Here is a 21,964-nt window from a genome sequence, read left to right on the forward strand (position 1 = left end):
TCTCGTCAATTCTCATGCTCACTGTATTTAAATTGTATGTGTGGTGAGAAGATTTTTTCTCCTTTCTTTTTTTCCTTAGCATTTTCACTAACTTGAGCAGGTGGGGAAGATTAAATATTTTGTTATACAATAGCAGCTGGTTTAGTTGAATTTTGGCATATGTTGTTTTGAGTTCTTTTTCTTTAATTTAGATTAAAAACTATGGGAAACTAAGTGACTTGAACCCCTGCCAGTAAGTGCTGTTTTAATTTATGCAGAGAGATTATAAATCATGAGCCTTGTTATATGAGAAATTTCTTTGCCAGTTCATTCTTTGGGATATCCATTTGCACCAGCGATGACATGCTAACAAAGTAGGAATGCTTGTAGGATTCAAGGATCTTACTATGATAAGTGACTTGAAAATTACTGTTATCCTTGATTTTGAATGCATGTTTTGGTAAGTGGTACTAGATGATATATTACTAGTCATAGACAGTTCCTTTGTTTACTCTTTCTCATCAACAGATAGAATTGATTAACACAATTTTGTATTGTACATCTGTTACGAGATTTCAGCTGGAAAGTTTTACAGATAAAAGATTTTGTATTTTATATACTATAATTAGTATTGATTATTAAAATGAGACACAGGAATATGTTCATATCTAGAAATACTTCTCACTTATTTATGAAAACCAACTTTTTCCTTTTTAAAGTCATGTCTTTAAATACATGTTTTCCTAATGACCATATGGAGGAAGAAATTATGGTTCAGAATGTGAATTGTGAATTTCATATTTGGACACTTTTTAAGACTCTTTCACTTTTGTCTACTTTTTATTGGAGGCTCAAGAGTAAATTTACGGTGATGCTCTACAGTATCACTGATGACAACTTTGTGTGAACCCCTATGTTAAATAAATAATTTTTTTTAAGTAGAAGAAATTCCCTGTTGCTAATATTAACAATAATCCAGAGCTCACCTGTCCCGAGTCTGTCTTCAGCACCAGTGGTCTTGCATGCTGTTGTGGTTCATACCGTTACGACATTTGTAGTCCTCTTCTTTTCCTTTTTGCTAAGTGTCCTAAAATATCTAGCCTAATAAAAATGAGTTAGATGAATATCCTGATTTGGCATTCATTTTTTGCAGTTCTGTGAAACAGGGTAAATATTTTCGTAATGCCACATCAGCATCTAATGAAAATAGGAATGCACCTGCAGTGAATGACTTCAAAGAATTTGTTTTGGAAATGCAAAAAACTATTTCAAGCCTCAGAAATCAGGTAAGATGCTATAATGAACAGTATCTAATTGTAGATTTAATTCATAATGTTTTCCTAATATCACTCGTATTATGTTTTTAATATTTAGACATCCCCTGCAGCCAAAACTCACCACATAATATCTCAAACAAAAACCAACACAGAACATGGTGTGTCATTATTTCTTTGTTCTTTTGAAATCATACTGAAATACTCTACAACTAGACCCTTTTGACTTTTGAACCTGAAGCCTTATGGAACCATTGATTAGTAAACATGGTCTTTCTCTAAAAATTAGTGTGTAGTGTTAATAAAATAGTTTTCCTCTTAGAGATTTCTAGAATCTAGTAAAGCTATGATTAAAATGTAGCCTTCATAAGAAGTAATATGCCAGACTACAGCTGTAAACATAGTTAAGATCTTACTCACTTAGAGAAGACTTGTACAATGTTTGCAAGTAAATTCACAGTCACAGTGGAATTCCATTTTTAAAATGTACACCATACAGGAGAGAGTCAAAAATCCAAGCAAACATTTTTACTTAAGGTTTTATTTTTTTAAAAATTCACCTTCTTTTGAAAACAATTTGACTGTTTAAATTTTCCATATATGACACTTGTAGTTTGCTTCTCTTTGTATACTCTATGTGAAGTATTCCAATGGTAGGAAAGATATATTTTCTGTTACCTTTCTTTTGAAAGATTGACTCCACAGGTATTACTTATGTCTAATCTTTTAGCATTATGAAAACAAAGTAGTGAGAAGAAAAACCCAGACATATTTAACATGGATTGTGTAGCATAAAAGAAAATACAGGAAACCTTTCACAAATAAAAACTCTTCTTTGATTCAGTTATTAACTCTTTTTTATGTTTTCAGATAAAAAAACTTGAATCACGCCTCAGTAATTCTGATTGCACTGATGAAGAGGGTAAATCATATTCCAGCAATGAAACCTGGAAAAGGGATCCCTGTACTGTGTGTGAATGCAAAGTAAGTATGTGGAAGGGCATTTCGAAATAGAAATTACATTAACTTTTGTTTTTAAAACAGCAGTCCTGGTTTTGCACTTGATAAGTTCTGGGTAATACTTGCTAATAGTTTTTTAATGGATCTTCAGTTATTTTGTGCAGAAAATTATATTGTTCAAATATCCCTGCCCTTGACACTGTTTCCAATCCAGCCTTTATCTATCTTCATTACATTTCTTTTTTTATTAAGGTATAGTTATATGTGTAAAATTAACTGCAAAGTGAGACATTTCCTGAAAAATCTACTATAATGCATAGAAATCAGTAAAAGTTCGTCTGACTTAGTGCTATGTTTTATTTTTCTGTTATCATAATGAAATTTTTTTAAAGGGAATAAAAGCCCTACAGTAGTTCTTGGTACCTGAATGTGAGATAAAAGGGTATATACTGCTTCATTAAAAAGATGTGGTAGGACAGAGAGCACCTCCAACTCCTCAGTAGAAGTTTATACTGGAACAAATTATGTGGAGTCAATCATAATAGTCAGGATCTTAAGAGAGAATGAATAATACAAAAAATTTATTTCCTGTTTGAAAGATGTAGCTAAGTGTGTTTTGGTTTTGTTATTTTTTTCCTGATGCAGGTTGGTCAGGTTACCTGTTTTGTAGAATCATGCCCACCAGCTGACTGCGAAGCACCTGTGAAGGTTAAAGGAGACTGCTGTCCAGTCTGCTTACAACAGAACATTAATAAAAAGAAGCCATAACTCTCTATTTTTTAAGAATTTAGGGGACATACTCCTCAATTCATATAGGTGCCTGCTGATGGCAAAACCAGGTAACTACAGTCTTAACAACAGCAAGAAATGAAGATTTACAATATTCTAATGGTGCTGTAACAGTATAACGTAATGTATCTTTTTATTTTCTGCCCATGAAGGTAAATCACAATGCAAAAAATAATGAAAGGGAAATTAGCAAACAGGTCAAAGTTAATTGTGTGTTATACTTCTCAGGTTAGACAAACTGGTGCTACTTTAAAAGAACACTGTCAGGTAGTTTTAGGTACCCAAAAGGACTGGGCTTTGGACTTACTCTAAAATGAACAGTTTGTTTCCTATCTTTAATTAGCAACATTAAAAGTTTACTGTCCCTTCCTAGTCTGACTTAATATTTAGCTCTTGGTTGTTATTAGGTGCAAGGAAAAGGTAAACATGAGATCACTGTGCCCGAGGCAATGTTGTATTGGGCCAGTTTCTGCAAACATCAATGCATGGAAATTCTGTTGAATCACACCATCATTTCTGCATCTGGACCAGCAAGGAAAAAAAAAAACTACATGACACTTTTCAAATCCTTTCCTTAATTCAGGGAGCAAAATTAATTGAAAATTTTAGAGTAAAAAAGCTAGTAATAGGAAGGAAGTACAAATAAATGTAATTGGAAGATACCAAAAACAACTAAATGTATATTACAGATGTAATCGACAGTGTTCCTCATTCTAGGGAAACATATATGACAGAGTAGCATTTGATCTTAAAACTAAATATAATCCTTTTTTGTCTAAACATATGTAATTGCTTGGCAACTTTTTTTGTTTCATCTATTTTAAATCATTTCAACAAAACCATCCAGTCCAGCATGCTTCTTTTGATCTTGGATCAGCTCATGTAGCTGTGTGGCCCTGTTTGGAAAATGTGAAAAGATGTCGCATGCCATTTTCTGTACAAAGATTCCTACTGATTCATTGTGCGTATTATCAATAGACATATATTACTGATTATATTGTGGCACTGTTTGTTGAAAAAAACAAAAATCAAAAGTAAGGAGCATGATTAATTGTGGATTGACTACTTTTTCTAACAATTTATTTGATTTTTATTTTTTTTCCGGTTTCATCTAACGCATATATATTTTTACCTCAATATTTTTATCTTTCATGTTAAAAGTCGTCTGCCAATGGACTTTATTTCCCATTTAGTAAATGTTTAACATTATAGAGTATATGTCTACACTATCATTTCAAAGTTGTGTACTTTTTAGAGGGCAAACTTCATATTTTTGACCAGGAATTATGTTGAGTGAAGGACAACTATCATACCTCATTTTACAGCTTTTTTTTTGTTTGTGTTTATTCAGAATTGATTCTTTCCCTGAATTTTTATTATGTTAGAGTTTATGGCTCTGTCATTTAGTCCTAAATCAGGACTAGCTAGAAGCAGAGCTGCTCTGTAGTTATATAGTTCACTGATTTCTGAGTTTAGTGTTCAAATTTAGAAGAGAGATTTGAGTATCAAAGAAATCTGGACAAAATTAAACATTCATATGGTTAACATTTCAAATTATGCAAACAGATTGAATACTTAACTATTACATGGTAGAACATGTCTAATAACTAACCTTGGACAAGCAATATGAAATCCACTATCATATTTTGGCACATAATTTCTCAGATTACTAACATTAGTAATGTCTAATTTGATAAACTGTTACCATGACACACATTCAAACTTTGGTGTATCTTTAAAGCTTACTACAGAAACTTGTTTCATGCTATGGTAGAAGCAATATGTACATGTGAGTGCTGTGTTAAAGGTGTGTGGTACACATGGAACTACAATTTATATTTTTAAGAATATTTTAATTGATTTTATATACAGTATTTTGATTTATGTAATTTTCTACATCCAGAAGTTGTATGTGGCGAGCATGCTTGAGTGTCATATGGTTCCTAGAGGTTGTCATTCCTGTATTTCTTTGACACTCTGGTATTTTGTTGACTTTTGTTGAGAGTCCAAACCACATGTCTCGTCCTGTAATTCCAACTCAGATGGAACTCCTGTTGACCTATAGCAGAAATTCCTCAAAAGGGAAGGATTGCAGAGCTAACCCAAATATAATTTAGCTGTCTAAACAGTTAAGTAAGTCAGTAATACATCCAGCTGGTTACTACTTGCATTCTTTTATTCCAATTTTTTATTAAATAAACTTTTTCAAGATTTCCGCTAATAGAGAAGAGAGTTTCCATTTATCCATTATAAAATAGGACCTTATATCTGATTGTTTCTTTTCTCCAGCCTCCAGAGTAAAGTGGGGGGTTTTCTTTGTGTTCACTGTTTATTCATATGGTATATAAAATGGGCTTAAGAGCCTGGATATGCTTAAACAAGTGTAACAAGTGTAATATTGAGTTATTTTCTGCCATCCATCTGTTTATAAACCAGGAAACCCAGGTCTTTCTCCACAGTTTAAAATTTAATCAGTCATGGATTGTGCTAGTTCTGTTTTATTGCAGTGTCTGTAGAATCAGCATGGATTTTAACATTTCTGAAACAGTGGCCAATGGCTAGATGACCATTTCCTCAGTATCCACTGTGAGAATATTGCTGTAATATGTTGCAAATTTTACATATTTATTTTCTTTTTTAAATGTTACCTAAAACAAAGTCAGTGTTGTTGTTATCTTGATCAGTAAATTTACCAAAGAACTGTTTGCACTGTATAATGAATGCTTTTCATTTAAAATAAAATGGGCCACATTTCCAAGTAAATTTCAACTGATTTTGTCTCATACATATTTTGTTTAGGTTATTTGCTGAAGGTTCTGGTGTATAGGCTTTTATCAAAGATCCATATTACTTATCTTAAGCAGAATTGTCATGATCAAGACTCTGCTTTTGAGAACTAAGCAATGTGCTAATGGGTCATGTAGATTCAGTAGGTTCTGTAATTATGACACATCAAATTGAAGTGTCTATTCACTGTTTTCTTCTAGGTGATGGGAAAAAGATACCATAAGATCATATTTAAAAATGCACTTAGCAAAATTGTGTATTTGAAAACTATTAGTGCTGAACATTTTTTTCCCATTTTTTTTAATGGGAATATCATAGTAGTTACAAAGACATACATTCTTAACCCTGTTCTTACACAATTTCTTCACTTCCTCATGTCTTGGAATAGCTCCAATCATTACTGGCCTTTTCAAGCACTTGATTCTACATTCATTCTTTATTCACACTATTTCACAGAATTCATGTTCACACAGTCTCATTTCACAATGAGCCTTCTGTGCAAAAGAGGTCTTATTTACCTCATTTTTTTCTCCATCACAGGATACGAATTACTGCTGGACACACAATAAGTTACTTTCATCTTTCAGTGAGGTGTTAGGATCTCTAGGGCACTGGGTCAGTTCCTTTGCCAGATCCTCCTGGAATTCATGTGTTTCTTCATAACTTTATACAGTAAAGAATTTTGTGATACAAAAGCATTGAAATTAGTACAATTCTAAGTTACCTTACAGTGAAATGGGAGAAGATAAAGATGGACTACAAGAGATGAAGTTAAGAATAATTTTCAGGCTGCAGTTAACTGTGCTTCACTGTAGTTTGAGTATTACATAAGGTGAATCTTGAAAAGCAGAATAGGTTCATTTGTGTATTTGCCAGCAAGGTGATGAAATATACTGTTCCACATCCACAATATTGATGAGGAGTACTCAGTCACTATCCATTAAAAATATTTTTTTCTCCAAATTCAGATAAAATTAGTTTGGCAAAGTACTGCTATATATTTTTCTAGTAACTTAGATGGGTAATGCTTCTTTTAGCAGGCACAGTCAATTCCTAAATTCCTAAGCCTAATATGATAATGATGCCTTGAGAGACCCCCAAAAAATGGACTCAAGCCAAGTTAGTGTGGGATAAGATAAAAAGATAGATTCTTTAATGTCTGGGCTTAGGGCTTTCAGGAAGACATGATGACAAACCTCTCCTGAACACTGATTTCCATGGGTTTTATAATATTGTCCACCCAATCCCCAGTTCACACATCTCTCGGTCCAGCCCCACCTGCCCCTGGTCACACCCTGTCAGGATTTGAGTCTGGGGGACAGTGGGACCCTCTCTTCATCATTTTTGTCTTCCTCAGCATATGTAGGGCCCTTGGAGTTTTCCAGTGTTCTTAGACCCAAGGATGTTGGCTCATGTTTATGGCTCATGGTGCAGGCCTCTTGATATTCTTCAGCCTTCTACCTTGAACAGACATCTAAATAAAAGAATTTGAGCTATTGATATGGGATAGGGGTTAAGGTACACAAACATTGAATTTAAGCTTCTAGAAATATTAACATGCTAAATCTGCATTTTACTACAGTTACAAGTACTTCTAAAATCTATAAAAATGAAAAAATCAAAAACCCCTGAGGCATCGTAATGATTAAGTATTTACATTTCAGAATATTTTTAATTTTTTTTTTCCATGAGACTAAAACAGGCAGAGACTTGAAGAGGTTTTCTTTCAGTAAATAATTTCAGTAAACAACTTTGTGTTAGCCCAAACGAGACAATAGCCAGGGTTAGTTGCCAAGAAGATTGCTAGCAGTTATAAAAACACCCCCAAACCACAAAGTGTAGACACTTAGAAAAATCTCTTGGACTGATACTGATACATTTTGAGGAATACTCAGTTATATTTGAAATAAATCAACTAATTTGATTTTGTTCCTTTTGGTTGATGACAGCTCAAAATCATTTGGCTGTGCTATGGCTAAAATTATCTTTATAGAGAATGACCTCCCACATTCAGTAACTTTGTTTTGAAAAATAATATTTTCCTGCCATAGCATATGACATTTTGTGATCTAAAAGATTTCTCCTTATATTTTCTTTTGAATCCCCTACTAGTTTCATATTTTTTGCCCATAGTATGCACTAAATCAGTAATCTTTGCTGTGAGATTTTTAAACATGTTGGAACTTCAGTTTGAAAACTAGAGTAAGGTATCAAAAGCTAGAATATTTGACTAATTTTCTCAAAACTTCTGCATTACTCTATTGTTGTAATATTAAAATAGATTAAGTTAAGCATATACAGGGTAATACAATTATAAAATTACCAGTAGAAAGAAACACTGCTTACTGTCCTCTTATGGTCTCTCATCTACAATAGGGGGTTCAGTGAAGTATATTTCAGAATTCATTTATTTTTGTTATTTATAAGAGAAAATGAGACCTGATAAGTGGAAAAAAAAAGCTTGTTAGGTAGAATATGTCAACAAAAAATACCAATATAAGCATATGCACCTATCTCATTCATGCTGAAAGTTTATTGAACTCACAGTGAAATAAAACATTATTCTTATTAAAACTAATATGAACCAATTAATTGCTAAATATTAAAAAAATTACTAGATACTAATTACTGTCACAGCCAGCTTTTGCATTATGATGTACCTTATAGAAATATTGTACTGAATCATGAAAAGGCAGAATTGTCACTTAATAGCTTATTTTAAAGCAGACATCCTAACAATATCAGACTGCTGGTTTGCAGTTGTTCTGGCTGCTTAGTTTCATGCAATAGTTCCTTTTCTTTCCTTTTTTCACACTTAGCCTGATATGACATGGCAAGGAAGCCTCTGCACCTCCAACATACTTCCCATTTGCTTTTGTGCCTGATGTATTTGCTCTGCAGCTGACAGTGTTATGAATGGTCCTTTCACTGTGCTTTAGAATTCCAGCCTGGTCACAGACAGGGCAGAGCACAGATCAAATATGTCTAAGTTACAAGAAGATCTGACCAACTATGTTTAACTGAAAAGCTTTGAAGTTAATATATCTTTTTAGTTTCCAAAATGTAACAGAACAGCAATTGCTTCAATAAAGGAACCTAATTGTTGCATTCAATATAGACGGTTGTGTCTATTTGATGCCTCCTCCAGTGATATAACTTTACATTCCCACAACTCACATGCTTTAAAAACATTGCTGAGTTGCCAAAACAAATCTCACTACCTACTTACATCTTCATGAGTTGCTGTCAGTTCTCAAGCTGGCTCGCAGCCATTCCAAGGATTAGAATGATTAATGCTTCATGTTTCTTTTCATAGAGATTAGCAGGAAAAATAGTCCCCAGAGGGACAAAAAAAAGTAATCACGAATTTTCCTGAGAAAGGAAAATAAGCTATTGCTTTGTTTCAATGTGGAATAGGAAGGAAATATTTCATCAAGGACTCTGAATTTTTTCAGTCAGGTACAACAATTCATTAGAAATATAGGAATGGGTTAAATATACCAAAGAGACACATATACTAGACTGCAATAGAGCCCCTGCTCACTGGGAAGCATTTTCATTAGAATTGAACCAGCTACTAGAGTGGTAGTAAGGCAGGGGTTTAGTTCTCTATCTGCATTCTGAGGCATTGCCTCTCTTAGTGAAGATCACCATTTCTTTTCTCATCCTCTGTGCTTTCACAGCCAGCAGTCTTAACTACAAACTCAAGACTGTAGGCCAAGATGTTTATTGGGGCAAATCACCAGCCTGACCCGTGAGAATGGCAGGTCCTGGCTGGTGAATGAGGATAAGAGAGGTCTGAATGGGATGCTTCAGAGGATGGCTCAGTCAGCCAGTTACAAACATTGCCCAAAGGGGCATATTGGGGCTCCTCCCCTTTTCTTGTACTTGGGTGACAGACTTGACACTGTCAATTATGGATTTCAATAACACAGTTTTCACACTTCCAAGGAACTCTGCTAGAAGGCACCAAGCTGAGGGCTTGCTCTTTCCTAAGTTACTCTTTCTGTAGAAAGTTATCTTCTTGCTACACCTTAGAGGCAACTCTGACAGCTTTCACATATAGAGGGCAATCCCAGTTGCTGAAGGAATGCTCAAGCTGTTTTTAAAAATTACTTTATCTCCCTGTGGGTGAAAGTGAGTTATTTTACAACCTACATTTTTATTTAAAAACTCAAATGCTGTCACAGAAAAGGATGATTTTTTTTTTTAAGTAGGCTTTGTAGAAACAGCCTTCTTGAATGCAGTGCAGCAGACAGTGCAGCAGACTGGAGACCTTGTAGGAGTGGAATAAATGCTTTCTTAACTGAAATTGCTTGGCATGATTACATACGGCCTTACAAGTTGCTGGGCTATTCTCTTATAGTGAGAGTATATAACGATTGCTGTGGGATTATTTGGATCTTCGTTTCTATCAACAATCAATCCAGGCAATAACAATCAGTAGATGCCTTGCAGTCAGAAAAGGACAACTTGTTTCTGCTGCAGGCAAATGTTAGTGTGGATTTTAAAACCTTCATCTTATGTTCCTTCTTTTTTTCCTGTGGTGGAATGCTATTGTTACCCCAAATCTTACCTCCCAAGCAGCTAATATTTTCTATTTATCTGCAGGTATATTCAGAAAACATCACCTTACTTTTTTGAGTTCAAGTTACTGCTTTAGATTAACAGACTTTTAAAGCTCAGAGAAGTCACTGTACCCTTGTCTAGTAAAGTAAATTCATCCAGTGTTTCTTATATTAAAATATGTCTTGTGTTGAATAACGTCTTAAAAATGTATGCAGTCTTGATGGATAACTTTAAAATGTCACTTCTGCATCACCATAGTGTAAATTCTGGTAAGGACTTTTATACAGTCACAAAAGTTTCAACCTGCAAGTTTATGTGTGCATGTGCATGTATTCAGGTACTGATTTGCTCGTCCTAAGCCTTAGTTTCTGTTTTAAACTTGATCAGACTTCTTTTTTTCAATATTTAAAAACTGCAAGGTTTAGATGAGTGCACACTCAAAGTTTTAAGCTGACTTTTATTCGCTAAGTCATACCAAGAACTCACATGCAGCTAGATCTTAAAGCTGCATTTAGCTATTTTATAGGTCCAAATTTTGTTAGGAGTCACATCCTTTATTCCCCCATGAATGATTTTACTTTAACTGTGTTACACTAGTCAGATAAACTCAGCCTAGAAAGTAAGTCACATTTATAAGTAATTCTTTTAATTTCCATTAGAGAAAGCAATTTACTGAAGGTTCCAAATAATTTAATCTGGTATAGATGTTCTAATGCAGCTACAGGTAAATCCTTCTCTGAGATTCCTTGTAGCAAAAGTCAGCCAAGTGTGACTGACCACATTTGAGAGAATAAAAAGTAAAGGAAAAATAAATGAAGGCTGAGCTGCTGTTTCCCTTCTGTGATGAGAACATGTTTGTAACTGAAAAAAAATTGTTGACTGTCTCTGGCTTTCCCCCCTGCCATCTGCTGCTGTTTGTTTCACTTTTTTGTGCACTGTTTAAAAGAGTGAGAGCTTTGAGAGAAGGCTGCAATAGGAAAGTCCAAATTTACACTGAAGTAACACACTTTGTAGGCTGTGTATTCCTAGTGATAATCTTGTCTTTCCCTTTCAGCCTGTCTGTATTGCAGCCTGTAGTTCTGTCTTTAATTTAAATTAGATTACAACAAGAGCAGCCCACACTTATGAAAGAGCAGAAAAATATGGCTGGGAGAACTGTTTATACTAGAAGTTTAAAGAGTTTGGGCTACATTAAGCTATAGCTGTGGTCAGGAATTTTGCATAATTTAGTGTTGGATTTGCACTACTGGAAAATAAAATGCCTTTTTGGCCTCTGGAGCAGCCATGGTTAGCAGATGTGAAAACCTCCTAGTGTCCATGAAATCCACCACAACTCTGGAATATTATTCAGACACAGATGAAGACCTGAGTTCATTCAAACCTTGCTGTCTTTCTTGAGACTAACACTACAAGAAAGTACTAGTCTTAGTAGGTTTTGTGATATTACTTGTTTACAAGCTGGTAGAAAGTATCTCTGTTCTATGCAGAGTTACTGATAATGGTTTTGCTTCTCCATTAGAAACACTGCAAACCATCTTGCCTGTTTACTAGAAGCATTTGGATTAGCAGTAATATTTAGCTATGGCTACCTTAAAATCCATAACATTTATTATTTGGACTACTAAAATACTTGTTCATGGAAAGGTTGCTTGCATGGTATTTTTTCTTATTAATTGCACTTTAAATAATAAAAATAGAAGGGAGGGAATAGAAGAAGAAAATGCGAATGCCACAACAATCACACATTTAATTTGTAAACCAAACCTTGAGTAGTTGGCTGCTTAATACTAGATATAAACTAAAGTGTTAAACCCAGACAGTCACTGAAAATGTTATAGTTTCAGATTCACGGGTTCTTACAAAGTAGACAAGATAGTAGTACTAAGTCTGGTCTAAAGAAAGCTGACGACAAGGACTGTGCCACATAAAATCAGCTGTTTTAAAATCATGTTCTTTAATTTTCCTATGGGATTACAGGAAATTTAAGCACTTACAATTTAAGTTCTTCATAAGGTATGATCTTTCAAAAGTACTGTAGGAACTGCTTCCCTAAATGAACCATTATTTTTCTGTTTCACCTATCCAGGCAGGTGACCTTTTTTTCATTCTGAAAGCCTGTAAAAATCTGTTAACAGGAGATAAAAGACATGGCTGTAATCTTGTCTCTGCTAAGACAATGTGCAATGTCATTGACACTTCATGGAGAGTCCTAGAAAAGACCCTTGTTGGGCCAGGGTTCCCCCCCAGATAATCGAATAATATTGCTGTAGTTCTGGATTGTGTGTATTAAGAGGGAGAAGGAATTTGATAAGAGACAAGATCAGGAGATCAGTTTGAGTATCATCAGCCTACTACAGTTCAGTACAACAGCACTGAAGAATCTGTTTTTATTAAGAAGAAATCCTATTCTGTCTAATATCCCAGACTGTCCTTATTTTGTTTCTTTACATGTGTGCCCTGTACAACAAAACTGAATAAACAGAGAAGTTAAAGTTGCAGCTCCTGAAAACAGAAGTAATTCCAAGGAACACTCACAACCACTTTACTTACAAATCTTGCTTAATAAGATTGCTAGGCATAACATGTGACTGCAATTTAAGGACAGGATTTCACTAAGGATATTCCTTTTACAGGACACCATCAATAAAAACCTTGGTGATATTACCCTAGAAAATAGTTTTAGATAGAAATTTAGATAGATAGAAATTTTTTTCTATCTGGTTTTTATTGCACACTCTATCCCTGTGAGTGCCTAGCCACAAATTAAATTGGAATCCATGTAAAAACTAACTTTTGTGGTTTGGGCCAGATATCAGGAAATCCTTCACTCTTTAGAGATGTGTAACTCTCCCAGCAGACCCAGCGAATTCTCCCAGGCAGCTTGCCAGACTGTCAGGATGATGGCTGCCATCTCAGATCTCAGTAAGCACATTTTGGTCTTCAGTGAAGATTCCCAGAGTTTGTTACATCAGTCTTGGACAGCACACCAAGGAAGCATGCACAAGATCATGACTTACATAAATACATTTCTCTCTTGGGCCCTGAATAAAATCTCTGGCAATCAGGCAGAAAAAACATACTTCCCTTTTGTCTTGTAAACTTGAGAGCCAATTAGAGTATCTCTATGGAATACATGAATTTCCTTCTGTAGCCAAGAAGGAAACTTCCACTGAAAATGGGATTCCTTTATTACATGTATTTTCTTTTAATTATGAAATATCTTGGTATGAGTTAAAATCATGTGTGATGGTAGTGATTACATGTACTCTATTCTACAATGCAGATGATACTCCTTATGCCTATCCAGTAAGCTCTATAGTTCACTTGCCTCTTTGTTACATGTCAGTGGTGACGCAAAGAAAAAGTCCTGCCCAAAATATTCTATCAAAGGGGATGGATCTGAGAGAAAAACAACATTTGTGGTACCACAGGGACTGGTTTTTTAAGGGAGTCAAAAGAGCTTTTGCCCAACAACCATCATGAAGTGTCTGAATTAGACAACAATTCACAGTTATTTTGAAGGAAATGTGTGGAAAAATGGAAGGAAAGGGTTGTTTGAGGTGGTTCAAATAGAATGCAATTTTGGAGAAGAATGGTTATTGAGCATTGAGCGACTATTCCAGTCCTCAAAGTGTGGAATAATCCCTCAAGTAAACTAAGGACATTCATCTGCTAAGTCCATGGCAAAATTTGCACAAAACTAAGTGCCAAATGCACAAAAATAATTATGTAGTAAATTGTTTCTTTTCAAGAATTGCAGCCTATCTAAACACATCGTACCTGCTTTTATTTTTATGCTGATTTATTCATCATCATCTAAAAAGTTCCATTCTTTGTGAAAGGAACACAGTGTAAGAACTACCTGCAGTATTTGAAAAGGTCATAAGTTGCTATTACTCTTTTAGTAAACTAAATATTCCTTTGCTAATGACGTTAACATGACAGTGTATGGTGGTTTAACCCTATCCAGCAGCCAAACCCCACACAGCTACTCACTCACTCCCACACCAGCAGGACTGGGGAGAGAATTGGAAGGGTAAAAGTCAGAAAACGTGTGGGTTGAGGTAAAGACAGTTCAATAGGGAAAACAAAAGCTGCACACACAAGCAAAACACAACAAGAAAATAATTTCACTGCTTCCCATGGGCAGACAGGTGTTCAGCCATCTCCAGGAGAGCAGGGACCCATCATATGTAACAGTTACTTGGCAAGACAAACACCAACACTCCAAATGTCCCCCCTTTCTCCTTCTTTCCTCCCCTTTATATACTGAGCATGATGTCATATGGTCTGCAATATCCATTTGATCAGTTTGAATCATGTGTTCCAGCTGCGTGTTGTGCCAACCTCAAAAGCACCCCCAACTTCCTTGCCAGTGTGGCAGTATGAAAAGCAGAGAAGGCCTTGGCTCTGTATAAGCCCTGCTCAGCAAGAATAAAAACATCACTATAATATCAACCCTGCAACATGTTTGTAGTGATTGTTTATCAGAAGACCTCTAACGAAACCATCTGGGTGGTTAGGAAGGACATGTGGCTAATGGAGCCGCTCACCCTCCTGTCTCCAGAGTTGTTGGATTCTACATTGATACTATTTGACATCTTGATCATAAAAAATATTCTAGACCAAGGCAGAAAGAGGGGAAAACATCTTTTAACCATTGTCTGGCTAGAATTGGAACAATTAATTGAAGGCAGGGTGGCCTTGAAGATAAGAAACAGGATGGTTTTGCTCTTGAATGAGGTTTTGTCATGCTCAGGTAACTAATTTAAACTCTATGTTTAAGTCTCCCATCTGTAAAAAAGACATAATAATGCAGGCCCCTGTAAAGTCTTAAAATCTTCTCAACTTACTGGTGACCTTTTGTGTCTCAGAGAAAGCTTACTGTTGTTCTTTGTTATGTGTTATTTTCTTTCCCTGTTCATTTTTAATTTTCACAAATTTGCCTTTATTTTGAAGAGGAATTTGATTGACCAAAGGAAGACAAATCTGCCATGTAAAACCTCTGTGAACTTTAACCTAAGGGGAAGTTGAGTCTTAGGTGATCTGATAACCATAGAAGTTTTTCAGGTCTGAGAGTGGCTGATAATGGCCTTGCAGTGCCTGTCATTTCCTACCAGCTGTTCTGAAGTGGAGATTTAGGGTTAGAAGTGACATTCTCTGTCCTTCCTTCCTTTCATGTAGATGGAATTAGGCATGTGAAGAATTAGTAACAGTGAGACCACACTTAAGCATATCTAATTCCTGTCAGATAGCCTATGCCCTTAAAAATGAATCCTCAAATCACATGAACCTCAGATTACCCATCTGAAATTAAAATGAAGAAAAAATGTCAGTTGACATAGTTTGAAAACAATCACAGAACATCCCAGAATTTCGCTGAGCCCGAGTGAACTCCAGCATGCTGGCACTGCTAGCAGATAGGTAAGTTTCCATCAGTTTAATTTTCCAAGATGTTGGATGAGTCTTTAATCTAACCTTTCATCAGAATTTCTGGATTTTTTTTCATAGTCTTCAGCCTGAATTCATCTGGAAAATGCCGACTTCATAGCCTGTTAGTATCTTTCCCTTCCTTAAACTTTCCCAGGCAGACATGGATTTAGACAAGACAGATTCCCACTTTCTTCAACACACTAGAGCTTCTGCAACCGTGCAATGTCCAATCATCCTTGGGAACAAGTTTATTTCTTCCATGTTCTGCATCACAGACTTCTTGATAAAGTTGTAGAGATGTCCTCTTTCACAAATGAACCTGATGAAGGTTGAGAGAAAATCTAATTCCATATTCTCCTGACTGACAGGTGTATCTTTATAGGCATGGATTATATTTTCATTCCCTTCCTCCCAAAGTAATTAGCAGCATTAATTCCATTTAGTAAGTTCAAATAGAGATTTCCCTGTGAAAAACTGAGCAGAGGTAGAATTAAGCAAAGCATTTCCTAGATAGACTTACTCTCTGTCAGTCTTCAAATTCTTTATCAAGTTTGCCTGGATGTTTTTACTAAAAGATTAATATGATAATCACCAGTGAACTGTGATCACTCTGGCAAATTTTCTGACTGACCATTAGCTGCTTGATGTTGGAAGACTTCACAGAATGTTCTGAGTTGGAAGGATCCCACAATGATCATCAAGCCCAACTCTTTAGTGAATGGCCCATACGGGGATCCAACCCACAACCTTGGTGTTATTGGCACCATGCTCTTAACCAAATGAGCTAATCTCAGGGTGTTGTAACATCAAAAATAATTTTATATATATTTATAGTAGGAAGAACAACCTTGTAGTCATCTAGATGGTGTTGATAGAAAATACTGTGTACAGTAGTAGATACAGAATAAATATAGCATTTTGCCAATCAGTAGAAATCTGTCTGAAGATAGCTTTATCAGAAATATCACTAAATTATGGACAGAGAAACTCATGAGATAAAACTCTCTTGCCATGAAAGGTGAAATAGCAAATTTTCCTTTTTTTTTTTTTCAACGCTGGACCTTCACAGTTTGCTTTTTTTCACATTTCCATAAAATAATCCAAGTTTTCAAGGATGTTTTCAGGGTCCACAAGAAAGAGTTGCCGAAGTAGTGGATCAGAACAATTCTGATTCTGCTGGAAGGACAACTATTCATGACTAATAACTCTTGTGTCTGTGTGTTTACTATTTATTTTTAAAATTGACAGCACAAGAGTTTTCTTACAGTTTAGTAAAAACACTAATATTATTATTACTGTGATATAAAAAGTAGCAATATCAAAAATCTTTCAATGACATCACTTTGGCCATTTCAGGAATTTGTTGTTATATAGGGATTACTCACTGCTCTCTTGTAGTTTCAGAATTTTCAGGCTTTGAATACAAAGATAATTTTTCTAGCAACATCAAGCCAGAACTGAAGAGTCTTTCTGTTGACAGCACTGACTGTCTTTGTCAGGCTGTGCCGAAGCCAAGAAAGAGGAGTTTACAGTTGTAGAAGACCAGGTGAAGGTGTGTTTTTTTCTGGTAGCGGTGTTTTTGTTCTACTGAGGTCACATTCAAGAGTCTAGGAGTGATATTGCAGTTTTGCTCAGTGGACATTTCACATTTAAGTACCTGATGGTGGAATAAGCATGCCATTGTTATAATAGAATGCATGAGGTAGAAGCAGTCCAACTTTTTAATCTTTTTGAAAACTCCTTGAATTCTCACTGTGTTTGTTTTCTTTTCTGATAATGAAAGACACTGCATGAGTAGGTTTCTCCAGTTCCCATTTGCATGTTACAAAACAATGGTTTTTAAGACATCCCCAAATGAAAAACAATGGTAGTGTTAGGTTGGTTGGATGGTGTTCTGAACAACCTGGTGTAGTGGAAGTATCCCCTGCCCATTGCAGGGGTGTTAGAACTAGATGATCTTTAAGGTCCCTTCCAACCAAGACCATTCTATGATTCTATGATTAGCTGTTAAATGTAAAAATCATACTATTATTTGATTTTATATGATAGTGTGAGAATCCAGCCTTTGAAGAATTCTCTAACATCACTTGATGCTGAACTCTGAGAAGCACTTGCAAGCACTAGGTGCTATAGACAGACAGTATCACATTAAAGGTAGTAGAGAAATTTCCTTTCCTGTGAGTAGATCAGGCAAACACAACTAAAGAAATGTCAAACTGATTTACTCACATCTGTAGAAATCTTGAACCTAGGCTGACTTTGCATTCTGTCAAAGTAAAAGAAAAGCTGAAAATATGCTGCTGATGCTACTGTGTAAACCATATTTATTGTACCAGGTGTTTGGTCGAAGAATCACAGAGTGATTGAGAAGTAATAGAGCTCTACTCCAGTGCAGCTCAAGCAGGGCTACCTCAAGCCAGGTGTCCAAGACCATGTTGAAATGCCTTTTGAATATCTCTAAGGAGAGAGGCATACATATTCTCTGGGTAACCGCTTCTAGTACTCAGTCACCCCACAGTAAAAAAGTGGGTTTTGGTATTCAGAGGGAACCTCCTGTGTTTTAGTTTGTGCCCACTGCCTCTGGTCCTGTCACTGCACACCACTTAAAAGTGTCTGGGTCCATCCTCTTTGCACTCTCCCTTCATGTGTTTATAGAGGTGGTGGAGTCACTATTCCTGGAGGTGTTTATGGAAAGACTGGATGTGGCACTAAGTGCCATGGTCTAGTTGACAGGGTGATGTTCGGTCATAGGTTGGACTCCATGATCTTTCCAACTTAAATGATTCTGTGATATATTGATAAGATACCTCATGAGCCTTCTCTTCTTCAGGCTGAACAGTCCTGGTTCCCCTAGCCTTTCCTCACAGGAGAGATGCACCAGTCCCTTAGCGCTGGGTCATGGTCAACTTGATGTCTACTAGGGCCACCAGGTCCTCTTCTGCAGTGCTTACTAGCTGGGTCGCCCCAGCCTGTACTGGTACCTGGGATTGTTCTTTCCAGATGCAGGACTTCTCAATTCTCCTTGTTAAACTACAGGAGGTTCCTGATGGTCCATTTCTTCATCCTGTTGAGGTTTCTCTGGGTGACAGCATAACCCTCTTGTGTATCAGCCACTTCTCACATTTTCAAGTCATCTGCAAACTTGCTGATGGTAGACTCTGCCCTGTCATCCAAATCACTAATCACATTAAACAGGACCCATCTATGGTCTCATCTATGTTCATTTATGCCCAACGTGACTGCTCACAGGATACTGTGATTTTTTGTCCTGTGGGTAAATAAGTGGTCCTAATTACAAGTGTAGAGGTCCTAGGAATCTAAAGAAGTTAGCACAACCAGCTGGCTAATAATTTGAAAATATTCAAAAGTCCCTATCTTAAAATGGAAGAACTTCCTTTTTGGTACTCAGGTTGTGCAAAAACATCTGAAATCTAAGTGTTGGATATTAAACTTGATATAATGTACAAGGAAAGTTAGATACTAAATTGGGATATATAATGAAAGAATATGCTGAACAGTGAGCAGCCTACACTAACCTGAAGATACACACTGAGACTACGGCTGTGTATTAAATATCACCCTGTCTGGACTTTATAGTCCATTTGCCATGGGGGCCAAATCACCATTCCTTCTTCAAGAACATCACTGAGCATATACTTTAGCCAATTTTTAAAAGACAATCACTCTGAAATCACATTTTCCTTCATATATAACTGAGAAAAGGCATGCTACTGCTAATTTTCAGCTACTTGCTAACACTTAATTTAAAACTCTACTGAGACTTTATTTTTTTTAGCACTTTGGCAGTAATTTGATGGCTTGTAAAGTGTCAGAAGAGTACTTGAAAGGCTGAGAACTAGGTGGTGTCTAATATTAAACATTCATGGAATGAAGACAGAGAAAACTGACAGACTTGAGAACAACTTTATCCAAAGGCTTGGCTGCTCTGTGTGTGAGAACAGCTGATTGCAGTCCAGGGCAGTGATGCTGACATGCACTTAACTCCAAGGGATTCAGGATGATGAAACGCTGTATGACAGTAAATGAAACAATGCCAGGCCTCATACCTGCAAATTTGAATGTTTTTGTTGGAAAGAGCCTGTACATTTTCATCCACATTCCAACTAGCACCTTCCAAAAAGTTAGCACAAACAGGCCAATCAGTTTTAAAGAGCAGTAATTTTTAGATAACTACAAACCAGTGGACTAGATGATGCCTGGGATGACTGACAATTACATGAGCTGCTTGAAGACTACAGCTTTAGGTAATTTCTACATTGGCTGACAATCTCTGTTCAGACCTAGCCCTGCTGTCACGTCTCTTATTCACTCTTCAGCTTGACTGCTCCACTGCCACCTTGGTTGTTTGCTCTTGTCCCCCTCCTTGTATCCTTAACTCTTCATCTTAATCCTTCTACTCTCATTAGCTTTTTATCCAAATATGCATGTCTTACTGCCTCTTTGGCTCCAGATTGAGCTTAGTTGGAAGAATCAAGCATTTCATCAAGTCCCAACAGAGCAATTTTGAGTCTAACATAGCATACATTTCCTGTAAATCTGATACCTGGATTATAACCATGATGTAAGGATGAGAAATGGCTCATTAAATAATAGACTTCATAATGCATTATCATTTCATTGAAATGTTCCATAGTATTTCTGAAAAGGCAATAAGAAGTGAACTGCAGTGCAATTCTCTGCTGAGCTTCATAGCCAGACCTAGTTCTAGGTCCATGTAAGATGTTGAAAAAATGAGCTGGCACATGATAACATCACCAGATGTTATAAACATCCCCACAGATATAACTTGATGTATTTCTTGCAGCTAGTGGGCTGAAGAGCTGATCAAACTGTTATTCCCCTTTCTGTAAGGCAGTGATACATCTGTTAGGAATTGTATTAGACATTTGGGATTTTCAAATGCAGCAGTGCTGTTTGGCAGATATAGCTCATTATACACTGCTAGATAAAGAAGATTTGGATTTTGGGGGGTGAAGGGAGAGGAATGTATTTCATATTTTGTTTTCTTAGTATTATAATGAAATATCTTTGTATTCTAGCTCACTTAGTGAAGGAGAGGCTTGAAAAAGAAACTTTTTATTTGGTTTACTTTCTTTGAGAAATGCAACTACTTCTCTCACACTGATCCTTTAGATAGGTCTTGTCATGTAAATGTCCCAATATTTTGAAGATGAGATTAACTTACTGTGGTGGAGTTGGTCTTACATGATGGCCAGCACACAAGGACAATGCAGGAATTTTGTTCGTGATGCAAAAATACTTGTTACCAATCATATTTTAATAATTGCCATTCAATGTCTGAAATGCAGAGACAAAAGATAACCAGCTAAACTTGATCTTCTCTTGACAATAGGTGCAGAATTTTCTCTTTGAAATTTTATAATTTCAAAGAATTGCAAAAATTTTATAATTTCAAAGAAATGCAAAAAATTAATTTCAATGGAATATATAGGTCTTAAACCTAGTTCTTTGGAAATCCCAGTGTATATGTTTTGAAGCTGATCTGTAGCATGTGAAGAAGAGTTACATTCACAGTTGTAAAGCCTGCAAACAGCTGACCATAGAGTTCTCTCTGTTAGAACATTGCCTATCCAAACATATTACTTTTAGGCCAGCAATTTAGGATGATTGGTGAAGCAACTGGTCTTTACATTTGCTGCTGAAATGTGTGTATCTTGGACAAAATCTCATGTCTCTGACAAATGTTTTTTGCTGTATGTACTATGTCCTTCCTATTCCCAGTAGTAGTTAAGAAACTCTTTACCTCATTCACCTAATGGTGATGACATTTCAGGTCAAGTTGAGAAAACAATTCAGACAAAACCTTGTATATCTTAATGTGGGAAAATTCTAGTCAGCCTGTGAAGACATTTTAAAACACTTTTAAAGTAAAAAGTTTTTCCTTGACTGCCTGAGAAATTCTGGACATCGAAGCACCACTATTAGGATGCCAATATCCAGGTTCTGTAGGCTGGTCTGTAACAGCCTATGGCCTCTGCATGTAGGAAGATTCATTATGTATCATCTTTAAGAAACAGTGGCTACATAAAAGAAACTCCATTCGCACATCCTTAATGCACCCCTGAAACAAGACACTAGAAGAGCTACCATGTGTTGATTTTAAGCCTTGCAAGTCTCATGGCATTTTTATT

The 21,964-nt window shown here is 36.0% G+C and overlaps 1 protein-coding gene across 2 annotated transcripts in view; it reads left to right on the plus strand.

Moving 5' to 3' along the window:
• Positions 1-5,759, plus strand: part of PXDN (peroxidasin) — a 94,713-nt gene extending 88,954 nt beyond the window's left edge. For both annotated transcript variants that reach the window (XM_071548412.1, XM_071548413.1), the window contains 3 exons: positions 1,133-1,265; positions 2,124-2,237; positions 2,859-5,759. In XM_071548412.1, coding sequence (XP_071404513.1) covers positions 1,133-1,265; positions 2,124-2,237; positions 2,859-2,981 — 370 coding nt within the window. In that variant the 3' untranslated portion in view covers positions 2,982-5,759. The remainder of the gene's footprint in view (positions 1-1,132; positions 1,266-2,123; positions 2,238-2,858) is intronic.
• The last annotated feature ends 16,205 nt before the right edge of the window (positions 5,760-21,964 follow it).

The sequence above is a fragment of the Pithys albifrons genome, chromosome 2 (genome assembly GCF_047495875.1).
Source record: "Pithys albifrons albifrons isolate INPA30051 chromosome 2, PitAlb_v1, whole genome shotgun sequence".
NCBI classification, from domain to species: Eukaryota; Metazoa; Chordata; class Aves; order Passeriformes; family Thamnophilidae; genus Pithys; species Pithys albifrons.